The sequence below is a fragment of the Atta colombica genome, unplaced genomic scaffold (assembly GCF_001594045.1).
Source record: "Atta colombica isolate Treedump-2 unplaced genomic scaffold, Acol1.0 scaffold205, whole genome shotgun sequence".
Classification (NCBI taxonomy): Eukaryota; Metazoa; Arthropoda; class Insecta; order Hymenoptera; family Formicidae; genus Atta; species Atta colombica.
In genome coordinates this window covers 2,163,817-2,177,261 of record NW_017259300.1, presented here as the reverse complement: position 1 = coordinate 2,177,261, position 13,445 = coordinate 2,163,817, and the positions used below count along the sequence as shown (strand labels likewise).

Sequence of the window (13,445 nt, the reverse complement as noted above, 5' to 3'; positions counted from 1 at the left end):
TTTAATTTCTCATATTACTCGTGTACTTTAATCCAATTTTTTTTTCTTTCTTTTCTTGTTAATATGCAAATATTGTGACATAATAATAACAGTAACGTTAAAAACAAGTTCTTGGGCTATCATTAAATTTAATTATGGCATAATCGTATTTTTTATGCCACATAGCTGAAGCAATTCATATCGTCTATGCCACCATTATCCGAACTTGGTGGCACCAATTTATTACGCCAATTTATTGCTTTGTCACGGGGTTTAATTAAAAGTGCAAATGGTTGGTATCATCAAGACTCATCAGGTCGTCTAGTTCGTCGCACTTTTGTATGCTGGAATCCGTTTTTCCCCTGCAATTTTTTTGTCCACGTACAATCGTCTCGTGGTCACTCTCTTTCGCGTAATTAATTAATGAATTTCGAATGCTGACGCGCATGAATCAAACAGAGAACAAAAACTTTTCCGTAATTGGCTTTAATTCGATCCGTAACTTTCTTTGTTCGCGCAGACAGTCGCGTTTGCTGTTCACACTCTACTTTGCTAAAATCGGAATACGCAAAGCGAAAATTACCGAAAGGACAATTAATTTGTCTCTGACTTGGAAAAAAAATCGTAAAAGGAAAAATGTAGATGAAATTGCAGTCAAAAAAGGAAACTCATACAATCCCTTTTTATGCGTTACCTTTTTCGTCCGACTTATCACCAGTTAAATCGTGAACGTTTGCATTTTAACTATTTCGTAGCTGACGGTGTTAATATTCTCGAATAAATATGAAATTTTTTCTTTGATAAGGAAAAATTGGACAATTCTATTAATTTGAAAGTTCTTTTTAATTTGAACATTCTATTAATTTGAACGTTCTTTTTATATTTGAATTTCTGCTGATTTTCGATGGGTATTCTTTTATCTCTGGATAAAATGTGTGGCAATTTTATCGAAATAGAACAAAATTCTTTGTAAAATTCTGTATACAAAATGATGTTAAATCTTACACATTTTTTTATAAGATATACCTACGTTTTAGGTCATTTGACTTCCCACAAAGCGGTGACAAAATGCAAGTAGCAAGAAAATAAATATTTGTTGTAAATTTTCTCGGTGAAGACGACTTATTAGTGGTTAACTCCGCAACTTTTCTCGTAACTTTCCTTTTTTCTCCACTAAAGTTTTCCCGCAGCAAAGAGCCGTACGAATCCTAAGGGAATTCTCTGCCTTTGCCACCAGCGATAATCATGTTAATGCAATTTCTTGATAGTTTACGGAAACGGTCCATATCCTCTCACTTTTAGCGTGCCAAGTCGACAGTCTATCTTTCGCGTGTTCAAGCCTTTCTTATCGTCCTTTTCTCGCGCTTTTTTTTTTTACTTTTTCACTTCCCCCACAATTCTTTTTCATTGTCTTGTTGCAACCTTTCGAACAATTTTGCTTTGTGTTTATTAATCTATTTATTCTGATAAATTCATAAAATAATAATATTTATAAATTATTAATAATATTTATTAATTTTTCTGATAAAATAATAAAATACATATATTTACGTCCTCGATTAATATTTAACTCGGTTTATTCATTACATGCAATTTCGAAATTATTTATGTTATTGTAGGGTTTTCTTACTGCATTAATTAATGCAATTTGTACTCATTATTTTGTACATCGATTTAGACACTGAATTTTAAATGAAGCCGCTAGAGAGGCAAATCAAATTATTTACTTATGTACCATTTCATCTATTGCTTACTTGTGAGAATGATATGCTAAGTCATCTCCTCTCACGTCTCTCATTGTTACGTGTTATTCTATCACGGTTCAAGTGCATAACGCCTTGTTCTAGTGTGGACTGGATCTCTTTAACTTGACTAAACTTCGCCAATAGAAACTCACGTTTCAGCCAAGTCTGACCTAAGACTCATGCTAGATCGGGATTTAAACTAGTAATTCAAGTTGTGTTGTTGACGGGACTTAGAACTTCGGTACAAAGTATGGAATTATGTTGCGGCAGCCTCTTGTGAAACAATTGATAAGAGATTAAAAAAGAATCACCTCTATCTAATAAATTACATATTTGTTTTAATATAAAGCTGCATTGAAGCCGAGTAGTTAATATATATCAATTATATATCAATTGAAGCGTTGACGAAGATACCTTTTTAAGATACTTCAACATTGTGGAATTTTTTCACTATAAACGCTGTGATTTATATTCTTTAGTTGCTCTTGTTACGAGACTTTAATTGGACGAAACCACTCGCTAGGAGATAACTAACGCGAATGTAACGAACGGCAGCTATCGTCGCTGGTTACGGATTTTGATGCATCCGGTTACTGGAAGCGTGCTTGAATTGCAGAAATCGTTAACGAGATGGCACGATGTCTTTCGACATTTCCCATGTGTATTTGAAATATTACGAAATAAATTGACGTCAGCTTTGTTTCAGTGTACATGTAGGCCACAATAATTTGCAAGTAGATGCAAGCACGGAAAGAATGATTTTTGCTAAAATATCTAAAAATTTAATTAAGTAAATTCTGAAAATTTATAATTTTGTTGAACCATCAAAATATTTATGTAAAAAATTTAAACGTAATGAGCAATACTGTAAAAAATTTTGATATTTTAGTAACCAGCTTGAGCGTACATAATTATGTTGATGGTCTAAAATTATTTTCAAATTTGTATTTAGCTAAATTTTTAGATGCTCCGGCGAAACTGTTATTCCCATGTGTTTGTTTATCTGATTGCATTTATTGGCGAATATAATAGTTATATGTATAAAAGATTAATAACGCATGCGTTTCCCTGGTATAAATGTATGCAGTTTTATTGGATATTCATCCAATTACTGTTTAGTACTGTATTCACATTGTAACAATATTGCATTAAAAATGAAGAAAAACAACGACAAGAGTATTTAGTGGAAACATTTTCCTGATAAAAATAAGTACAAACTGTGTAGATATCTACTCAGTTATTGTCTAACATTAATAGATTATTATTAATTAAATTACTAGTGTAGTTCATTTATTTGTTTGTTTTTATTCAGAAATATAGTTCAGATTTTTCACATGTTTTGTGCGCATTAACTGCAAAGCATAAAGCATTAAAAATTAAATCTTGATTGGAATTCTTTAATTTTACATATTTTGTAGTTATTAAACAGGCGCAATAATTATTCAATAACTGTTCAAAAAAATGCATGAAATTTCTACCAGTTGAAATATGCATTTATGATATATTTACAAAAAAAATTTGACCGTGATATCATGGAAATAAATTTTTTTTTAAGAGCCATTATAATCTGCATTAAAATTTTATTATTGATTATTATTTTAACATAATGATTTTGACGAAATATATAATCTACAACGGAATGATGTAAATGTTACAATAATATCTATCATTGCAAATGTAATGATATGTCGCGAAGAACAAGATATTCTTAGGAAATAAGGCTTTTAGATTCGCTTAAAAGTAATTTGATGCATCGTAGTAGAATGGATTAAGTATCGGAATGGCGATCTGCAGTTTTCCTCTGCTTCTCTTTGTCTTTTTCTCGTCGTCTTCTTCTTTTTCTTTTCCTCTGTGGAACACGATTCAGGGAACTTTAAGAGTAATAGATAGTTTTAGTTCGGTATAAACTTTCACCGGATAAGATGTCCAAAGCTTTACGATAAGACCTGCTTCGCGGTTGTCCTTAATACCCTTGGAGAGGTATTAATTCTTCAATTATCGGGATAGAATGCCCGAGGTGTAATAAACTCTCTCTATTCAGTTTATCAATGTAGATTATATATTAAGCTACGAGAACACAATCCTTGCTCAAGTTTCGAGATATTCTATTATTGTAACAATCAAATTGATTAATCGTATTATTGTAATTCAAACCTCACATAAAAATGATCGTTCAATAATTATTATGTTTCCTCTTTATAGCAATATATTTAAAAAGCAAGTCCTCTTTTTTTCATAGAATCCATTCATTCGGAGAAACGAATGGATTTTTTATTAATTTTATAAATTTTAAATTTCTATTTTATCGCTACATATCAATTGTAATAATTTTATAAATATATATTTAAATCGATTTTGAACACGTATACAAATTTTCTTGTCTCTTTCTTACATTATTAAAATATGTCGTACGTGTAACACGTAGGAAACGTAATTCGAATAAGCGAGGCGATAAGATATTGGGGCGTTGGAATAAGTGGTTTGAATCAAGGCCTTTGCGAGAGCTATGCAACGTTAAAGAGAACTGTACGTGTAGCAAGTCAGACACGTGCGACACATACTACATGTAGCAGAGTTTTAATTTCGGCTGCAAACCAAACGGATCGAATGGCTTACCTGGCCTCGTTACATTCCCTCTTACGCGTTTAATTAATGTCAATTTCACGGCGATCGCAATTACGTTTTCGTCTTCTCTACTACCGTAGTGCCACGCGTACCGGTACATCGTCATATACGGACAATATATCTCGTTCCGCGGTGAGGCGGAATTACGAGCGATCTAATTTATCGGTGGAAACGCTTATAAGACGTTTCCTGCAATTCCTGCAATTTGCCAATCCCTTCCCGAAGTAGCTAATCCAACTATTTTCATGACTCTTGCTACTTTTCTCCACCCGTCCTTCTTTACTTTTTCCTCTTCATCGGTAAAATTCTATTCGGTATTTAGCAAGACTTCTCAAGTACTCGCTTCGCTTCGGTAATCGTCTCTTTAGAAGAGTACATGTATAGTAAAATTCTTGGGAAACAGAAATTCACTTTAAAATATTAGAATTACGCCACGTACTTCGTGATGTTTAAAAAGACAAAAGTTTATCATTTTCATTTCTCCTTACTTGATTTTGTTTTTGAATTTTAAATATAAGCATTAAGAACATTCATGAATTTCTCAATTTGGAAAACCCTAAAACTGACCAGATAGCCCAGGCATTAACATATTGCATAATGAACAAGACTTCGCGCACTTTCGTTTGATGAAGGAGAAGTGCTTTTAAATGTCAAGCATTTCGATCCGAACTGAGATTGTTCAATTAGAATCCTCCCGTAGAATTGACATGGATAATCATAAAGATTAAAACGTTCTTATAGGAAGGTACGCCTTCGTATACGAACGCGAAAGCAGGAATACAGAAACATTTTCAAAGAAAAGGAGAAAGAAGAGGAGGAAGAGAGAGAGAGAGAGAGAGAGAGAGAGAGAGAGAGAGAGAGAGAGAGAGAGATGTACTGATGCAGCCGGATAATAATTATTTTTATGCTAAGCCGGTCTAAGATACTAAGAGTACTTTGTGCAAATACGTGCGTACTTTCACTTCGCGTGAAATGGATGGATCAATATTAACTCGCTTTGAAGGTATCAAAGTTTGAAAGCATTTTCTGAATTAAGACTTAGTTTTAAGAGCACATAAGCCTGAAATTATACCAGTTGCTCTCCGATTCCAAGTGTTTCCCGCGCTGTGAAATACGAGTGCTATATGAAATATGCTATATAAAATATGAAAGTGGCAGTAAAATATATACAGATAAATACAATAATTACATTGAAGAATAATAAAACGTAGTAAGAGAGCATAAAGAGTAAAATGTACTTACCCAGCATCTGAATTGATCTCATTCCTTGATGAGAAGTTCTGCACGTATAATATAAAGAAACGAAATTAATAGTGATGTAAAATATACGCTCAGTGATGCGTACCAATAATATGATATGCCATGTTTACGGTTCATTATAATTTATTACAATTTGTACAGATTACAAATCGGTACCTATGATGCGTTTTTTCTGTTAGACATCATAAAAGGAGCAAATATTGAGCAGAACGTCGCTCGTTCCTGCGCTAACGTTATTATATCAATTATCATTATAATTACCCCTGTATAATCTATATTTGACACTTGGTGAACACTCCGATCACTATAATAAATACCGCGTTTACAGCACTCGACGTGTGTTCCGTCAAATAATTTAAATTAAAACGTAAAAAAATTCAAATTTTCACCGTTTTTTCTCCGTTCTTTCGTTATTGAAACATTCGAGTCTAATTCTGATCGCTACGAAGCTGATCCCTCGATTTGTAACAATTTCTTCGTTCATCTCGTTGCTTTAAGTGATCATTGTTCCTGCCTATGTCTCGGACACTGTTCTATCCTGTTTTCTTCACTTTTTATTAGTGATCAACAATTTACATCAAAAGACATGTTTAAAAGTAACTGCATATAAATTATGCGTAGTCTCGCATCGATCCGCCAGCGATTCACCAATTTCTCTCCGTTTCATAGGCTCCTCGAGAATAAAAATCATTGTTATTCGACTATCTATTCTATACATAGTAACATATATAACTGGAAGCCCTAGACTACTAGGTTTTACATGGACGACGTAATCGGATCAGACAGCGATATCTTCTTTGAGGATGCCCGCGAGCTACCTGCTGATTGTCGGCTCGCATCTCGGTAGTACATTCGTTATCGGGGGTACCGTCATCGTCAGCGATGTCATCATCAGGAACAAGGTAGCCGTCATGAGAGCCATTATTATCGCCGCGCCGCTATTACCATTCCAGGGCCAATTCTGTCCGGCGCATCCGTTCGCTCCTGCTCAACAGAAAGTAGTCCCAATGTTAACGAACCGCGATAACTTTGTGAAGAAATAATGAAATTTTATGAAACGTGTCGACATAGATCGTAATGAAGTACTTGAGACCGCTACATTCTCGAATAATGGATACGACGTTCCGAAAGGATATGCGACAAGTTTAATTATACCAGGGTGATGGCACTGCATCGGTAAAAGTCGTCGTAGACTGATAAAGTCTTCGTTAGAACACAGAAAATGTAAATTTGAGAACGAGCCTAAGAAAGTTTTCCCGAACTTAAGCATCTTTTGAGAAGTTTCCTTCGCAATTACGACCCGATGTACCACCAGCGGCTAAGTAATTTGATTCAAAGTGAAACGGGCAGACAGTAATTCGAGTTGTTGATTTCGTGCAGCGTGAGCATTAGAAATACGACTAAATGTGAGTTAGAATAAAGACTCAACTCAATATTTTTTTAATTATTCAAATTAATGATGATTAATCTAATTGTGTCCTTTTGTAAATATATTTTATCTTATCTCTCATTTGTTACAACGATGATATAACTAAAATGGTGTCATTTTTTTTAATTGCTTGTACAAAAAGAATGGAAACTTAAAAAGATGCAAGAAAAAGATACATATTTTTATTCTTTTATAATCAAAACAAAACATTATTAAAAAATTACATTTTTAAATTAATATCATAACATTTTAATAATAAAACATTGAAATTTATTTTTTGGAATATTTGATTTTTGATTATGTCATTGCACATTGTAGCAAATGAGTGATATGTGTAATATTAGAATTTATTTTATACATTAACTACGATTATAAACAAAAATGATGGATAAAACATTTCTAATATTATTTATGATTGAAATGAGTATTGTAAAATGTCGATTTCATGCGATAATTATTAATTGCACTATCATTTAAATTGTATGAGATTAATAATAAATGGTAATTTCGTACTTCATAAAGTTAAGTAAGATCTCATGTAGGACAAGTACGCTTTTGTCATATTACATTCGCTATTATCCAAGATGAGATTTTTCATAAAAATTATGATTCAGAATCTCTTGTAGTATCTCGTAATTTCACGACTGGCTGAATATCATATTATACGCTTCGTTCGACGTTGTAAGCGTTCTTAAAATGTTAACGTATTTGAACGAAGAGTTGAAGTAAGACGAAATTGAATGTAGAAGTCGAAATTGGTTCCTGGATCCTAGCTTACGATTGCAAAATTTAGACCGTGATTCCACTCCAAACCGAAGAACGTATTTAATTTCGCTAACCAGTCCTTGGAATAGCATTCGTTAATATCGAAAATCGATTTATTCTTCTGACTTTTCCGATCGTGTTGGCTGGATATTTAACCAATGCGGCAATACCGCAAAACATCAGTGTTTTTTCTTCTTTAAGATTTAGTGAGTATCCTCAGGAAAAGGTTGCCGTTATTAACCGCAACGGACGCGGATGGCTCTTTTAGAAAGTCTCGCGTTGGCGGATGTCGACGGCATGAAATAAAACTTCGGTAAAACGAGGCAAGGTAAAAGGAGGAACGCGGCGAAGAATCGCATTAAAGGCGACGTCGCGGCTCCGCGATTAAATTTTCAAGGAAGAAGAAGAGTGGTGGGCACCACTGCAGAAAGGAGCCAAGTAAACCAGGAGGGGAAAAAGCAAATTACCGGAAGGGCCGTACCGGTCGCCATCGGATAACGTTGGCAGGAAGATGCAAAGAACCTTAGCAAAAAGTGCACGATAGTAATTTCTCTAGAACGAGGAAATAATTTGAACGGTTGCGCCTGTGAAGCCTGAAACAAGCGCGAACTCTAGTTATAGTCGTTGTAATTTCGCCCTTCTTTTCACGAATTATAATTCAGCTATACTGCTACTATTCTGCACATTTCTAACGAGATTAACAAGTTTCCGATGTTGCGTTTTAATCGGCTTTACGCATCAGTTAAAGTCGACTTTGCTAATCAATTTATAGATAACCGAAGCGGCGAAAGAATTACTTGAATTATAATGGAAATGAGAAGGCTTTTTTACAGGATTTAAGTCAACGACTTTCAAGAATAATCTCACAATTTAAAGTTTTCATGCTTGACTTGTTGCAAATTCAATTAAATTAAAATAGATATATAACATAAACATTGTACAATGTAATGCTTGACCTCTTTCTCTGTATATACTAAGAATAGATTTATACTACAATATACGTATATAAGAAAATATAACAAATAAACAAATATGAATTTTTAAATTAAAACTACAAAATTTATTATATACTTTCCTTTCTATTATACTATTTACTTTTTTTACAGTTATAGAATAAAAAATTTTTTATAATTTTTTGCGACATAAAATCTTCTATTTTTTCAAAGTTAAAATTATGTTAATTTGATGTTTAAAAATTCATAATCATGTACACTTTGTTTCTATTAACAATTTTTATCAGACTCAATGTTTGAATCAACTCATGGTTTGAAAATTTCCTGAAATATTAATATATTTTTGTTTGAGTCCTCTAATTGTATTCATTTTGTGATTGAATTAAATTTGATTTTATTAATGATCGCACAGAGAGTGTGACTGTTTTCTTTCAATGACGCTTTTCCTCAAATATTTCTATTATCGTAGGAAAGTAACAGTTATTAATTGTTGTAGGATATTCATCTTCATCCTTCCGCTGATGATAAGAGTGTCTACCGACACTCAGCTGCGTATTTTTACACTTATGACTCATGACTCGGATTAATAAACCATTGGAGGGACAATGCACCTTCTATTTATAAGAATGAAAAAAATGATATATATCTGTAAGATTAATATGTCTACTTGAATAACAGGAAGTCGATTTAGTTGTATGTATTATTACATATATTTAGAAGCAAGAAAATATATTTCTAACAATAAAAAAATGGATTTGAGCTTTTCTAAAAGAACATAAAACTGTGAAAAGATAAATTGATGTAAAAATATAGTTTTACAGAATTTCTATTGCATCGTTAGCTGGTTCAGCACATTTATAAGAAAAACTTTTGTATTCTATTTAAATTCCGATTGTTTTAATACAAAAATCTGGTAGTATATTATTTCTTTTCATGAATAACATTTACGATTAGATCAAATGTGTTATTGTTCCTTGAGCTTATATCCCTTTTATATCCCTTCGACGACGAATCATGTAACAGCCTGGAGGTTTGCCAGAGAGCTGGTAACTACATGCTATTTATTGTATTTCGTTATTACGTTGGACAAGAGAACGACTTATAAGATCTCAACCTTTTTCTTACTACTACAAGCGACATCACAATCTGCACTATAGGTTCTTAATCCAATTAGATTAATCATTTAGTTTTGTCACTATCCGTTTTAAATTGAAACGCACATGATGCTCTAAAAAATTTTGAACGTTAAATATTTTTCATCCTAAATTTATGATGATAGATTTATAACATTTTATTAAATTAATATAATCTGAAGACTAAATTAAGTAAGAATGTAACTTACGTTATCTTAACGAATTATGGTGTATATTTTATTTTACAGTCATAAGAGAAAGTAGATAATAAAATAACTTTTATAGTTCTGTTCTAAAAAATTTTTATGCATTTTTATGCAAAAATTTTTATTTATGTTTTATTTGTATGCATTTATACGTATTTTTACTTATATATGTATATTCTAGCATATATTGTACAAGTTGTGATAAAAATTCAGTGTTAATTCACTACAACTACAATTTTCTGAATGAAATGTTGTAGCTGTGAGTACGGTGTGAAAAAAACTTTCTCGTGAAAAGACTCTGATTCCAATGTGCGTTCGTAAATGCTTGGGCTTTACGGCTGATGGTTTACGACTCTTCGTCGTACGTGCATCGCGACTCGTATTTTTCTCATGTTTTCGCCACATGCCATCAGATCTGTTTCGAGCGGCGATCGTTAATAAATGAAAAAATATTGAATAGAAAATTGGAAATAATTCGAGTATTTCTTTGAAAGCAAGTTTTCCAAATTTTTATGTTAATCTTTATGATATATAAAAATTAAGCATTTATAATTTATAAATGTAATTAAAAGTAATTAAATAAGTTAAATAATGTTATTCCACAATTCAGACGAAAGATAGATTTGAGCTTTTTAAAAATAATATGAGAGGAAAAGAGAGAAAGAGAGAGAGAGAGAGAGAGAGAGAGAGAGAGAGAGAGAGAGAGAGAAAGCGAGAGAAAGAGACAAAGAGAGAACTTAAAGATTTAGCTGTTTCTATATGAAACACACACTTGATTTTTCTTATTTAACTTTTCTTCTTTCTCACGAGGATAATCTCTAAGATGTGTCACAACTTTGTTGATATTAAAGCAGGTTAACGTTATTTCAGCACGAAACAGAGAAATTTCCACTAGCTTCATCGATTCCATCGTCCATGGTAAAAGCACCAATTTTTAAGAAAGTATACTCAGTAGAAGCTTAAGTTTTCTTCGCATTACCGCTACGGAGTGAACGGATATTACCTTTCTACTTTTTCAGATACAGAGCGATGTCATTGCAACGTCTACGTTTGCGAATAAAGTTTTTATGGGCAGAAGAGAACATGAGAATTATTCGCGAGGCGTGTGAAATATTGAATGTTACTAAATAGATGGAAGAGGTCAACGATCGAGTATGCGTCCATAAAACGGAACTTGCCTTCTGGAATAATTAGAAAAATTATAGAGCAGTTAGATAGTCGTAAGTTAGAAACTCAACTTTTAATTATGAGAATAACGTCTCACATCACACTCGGGAAATTATCTCATTTGCAATGCCGGATATGGGATATAATTTCTGCCTCTCCGTCTGATATATATGTATGCATGTGTATCTACACACATGCACTTCGCAAATAGAATATAGGAGAATTATATACGCCGAATAGCCATTTGTTTTGCCGACGTGCACGTTCGATAAAGCCCCCTCATCAGCTTAACTCAGAAATAATGCTTGCTCGTTTGAAAAATTACTTTGTTAACGACACGTTCGTTCTCTTCTCGTCAATCGACCTCCGAAGCACTTCATTCGATAGGCTACCTTCGTTACGGTTCACTTAGCTCGTGGTAAATTGCACCTGTGTGTGCTTAACCCGTCACCCAATTAAACCGCAAACCATTGCCCCATTTAATCATTATTGCGTTATAATAGCAAATTAGATGCAAAATTGCATCTAATTCGCTATTATAACTTACAATTTGATAAATGTCATGCAAATCGGTAAATTTACGGTTGTGTTAATTTGAGAATTTACAAATATGAAATGTTTAAAACACATGCACTGGAAAAGATATTTGTTGCGATTATAAATAATACTAATTTACAAGATTTTACAAGATATGCAAGATAAAGATCGTTTTTAGAATAATTTTTATTTAACGCTGAGGAAATCTGCTATTCTAAATATTTTTATCAGGTCCAATTTTTGAAATAAGAAAAGACGCTAATTTCTAATATATACATATAATATATATATAATATATATAATGTTTTAATATATATATATATATAATGTTTTATTAAAATTAGAAAACAAATTAGAAGTATTGAGTGTTTAATTGGTTTTTACGACTTTGAATCAATTTCACATATTAAAGTCCACATATTAAATATATGTTTTCCTTCCAATAATGTTCTTTCCTTGATAATGTTTTTTAAATTCTTAGTGAAAATGATTTTACTCATTACTTGTCGCATCTAAATTATTTAGAAAGAAATACTATATCATAAAAATGACACGCTACACTTTAAAAATTCTATCTGATGGAATTTTTCTGGCGTCAAATTCGAATTCAACACCTTAAAATATGTTAAAAAGAATTGTTTTCTTGCAGTACAAATTATACAAAAATTGTAAACTAATGTAATTGTTTACAAACTAATTATAAATTATCGTACAATATAAACAAGTTCCAGAAATATCGTCCATTCTAAAGTTATTATCAACGACAAGGAGGGCATTGGACGGTTGTTGACCCGCAGTTTCCATGTGATATGTGCTGAAAATAGTAGTTGTGCGTGAACTATTACTGACTATTGCTTTCGGCACACCATCGTGAATTACATGTCCATCGCCAAATGTCTGTTGTCACATCGCGATGCAGCGAAAATCACAAGCGAAATTCGTCGTCGCGGCCTAGCGTCTCTGGCCTAGCGATGACATTTAGCACGTGTAGTCGGTATTTGGCAGATAGCCAATTATTTGTCGGGTCGCATCGAGTCAGAAACGTCGACTCGAAGCTTGAAATTTCTCCGTTGCCGCAACGCCGTTAACGCTGTCCACCTCCTCTCGAATGTGGCCAAAGGGGATGCGCCACCGTCTCTCTGTCATAACGCATTCGACGCCACGTATAACAGATTACAATGTTATACGTCGCTGAATCGCCTAGGTAAACACGTTGAATGAAAGGGGCAAGGAAAAGAGGTTGCAGTCAGGACGTGACACGGGTGAAACAAACGGGGATGGCACCATCCTCCATCAATGTCACTCGTCGATAGTTCTCTTTATAACAGTTTCGACGGCTAAACGTAATTGCTTTTTTACGCAAAACAAGTTATTTTCTTCGATATTACAATATTACAATATTATTAGATTAATACGACATACAGCAGCGTTGGGTACTTTTTCGTTATTAACAGTAATTATGCGAATGTACATATATATTAATTTCCGCCAGATCGAACAAGTTTTTCCGTGGTAAAATACACGCGACATTATAATATTTCTGCTTGCAGTTTTGCAGATATTACATTTCGCATAGTCTGTTAACATTTTATCGGTATATAAAATATCATCTATTAATGCTTTAGCTTCTCATATATTTTCATTCT

The 13,445-nt window shown here is 32.9% G+C and overlaps 1 protein-coding gene across 1 annotated transcript in view; it reads right to left on the bottom strand.

The window, feature by feature from the left end:
* Window positions 1-6,423: 6,423 nt before the first annotated feature.
* LOC108687327 overlaps window positions 6,424-13,445 on the bottom strand; it is a 113,814-nt gene continuing 106,792 nt past the window's right edge. Inside the window, exon 6 of the mRNA XM_018193027.1 lies at window positions 6,424-6,593. Coding sequence (XP_018048516.1) covers window positions 6,424-6,593 — 170 coding nt within the window. The remainder of the gene's footprint in view (window positions 6,594-13,445) is intronic.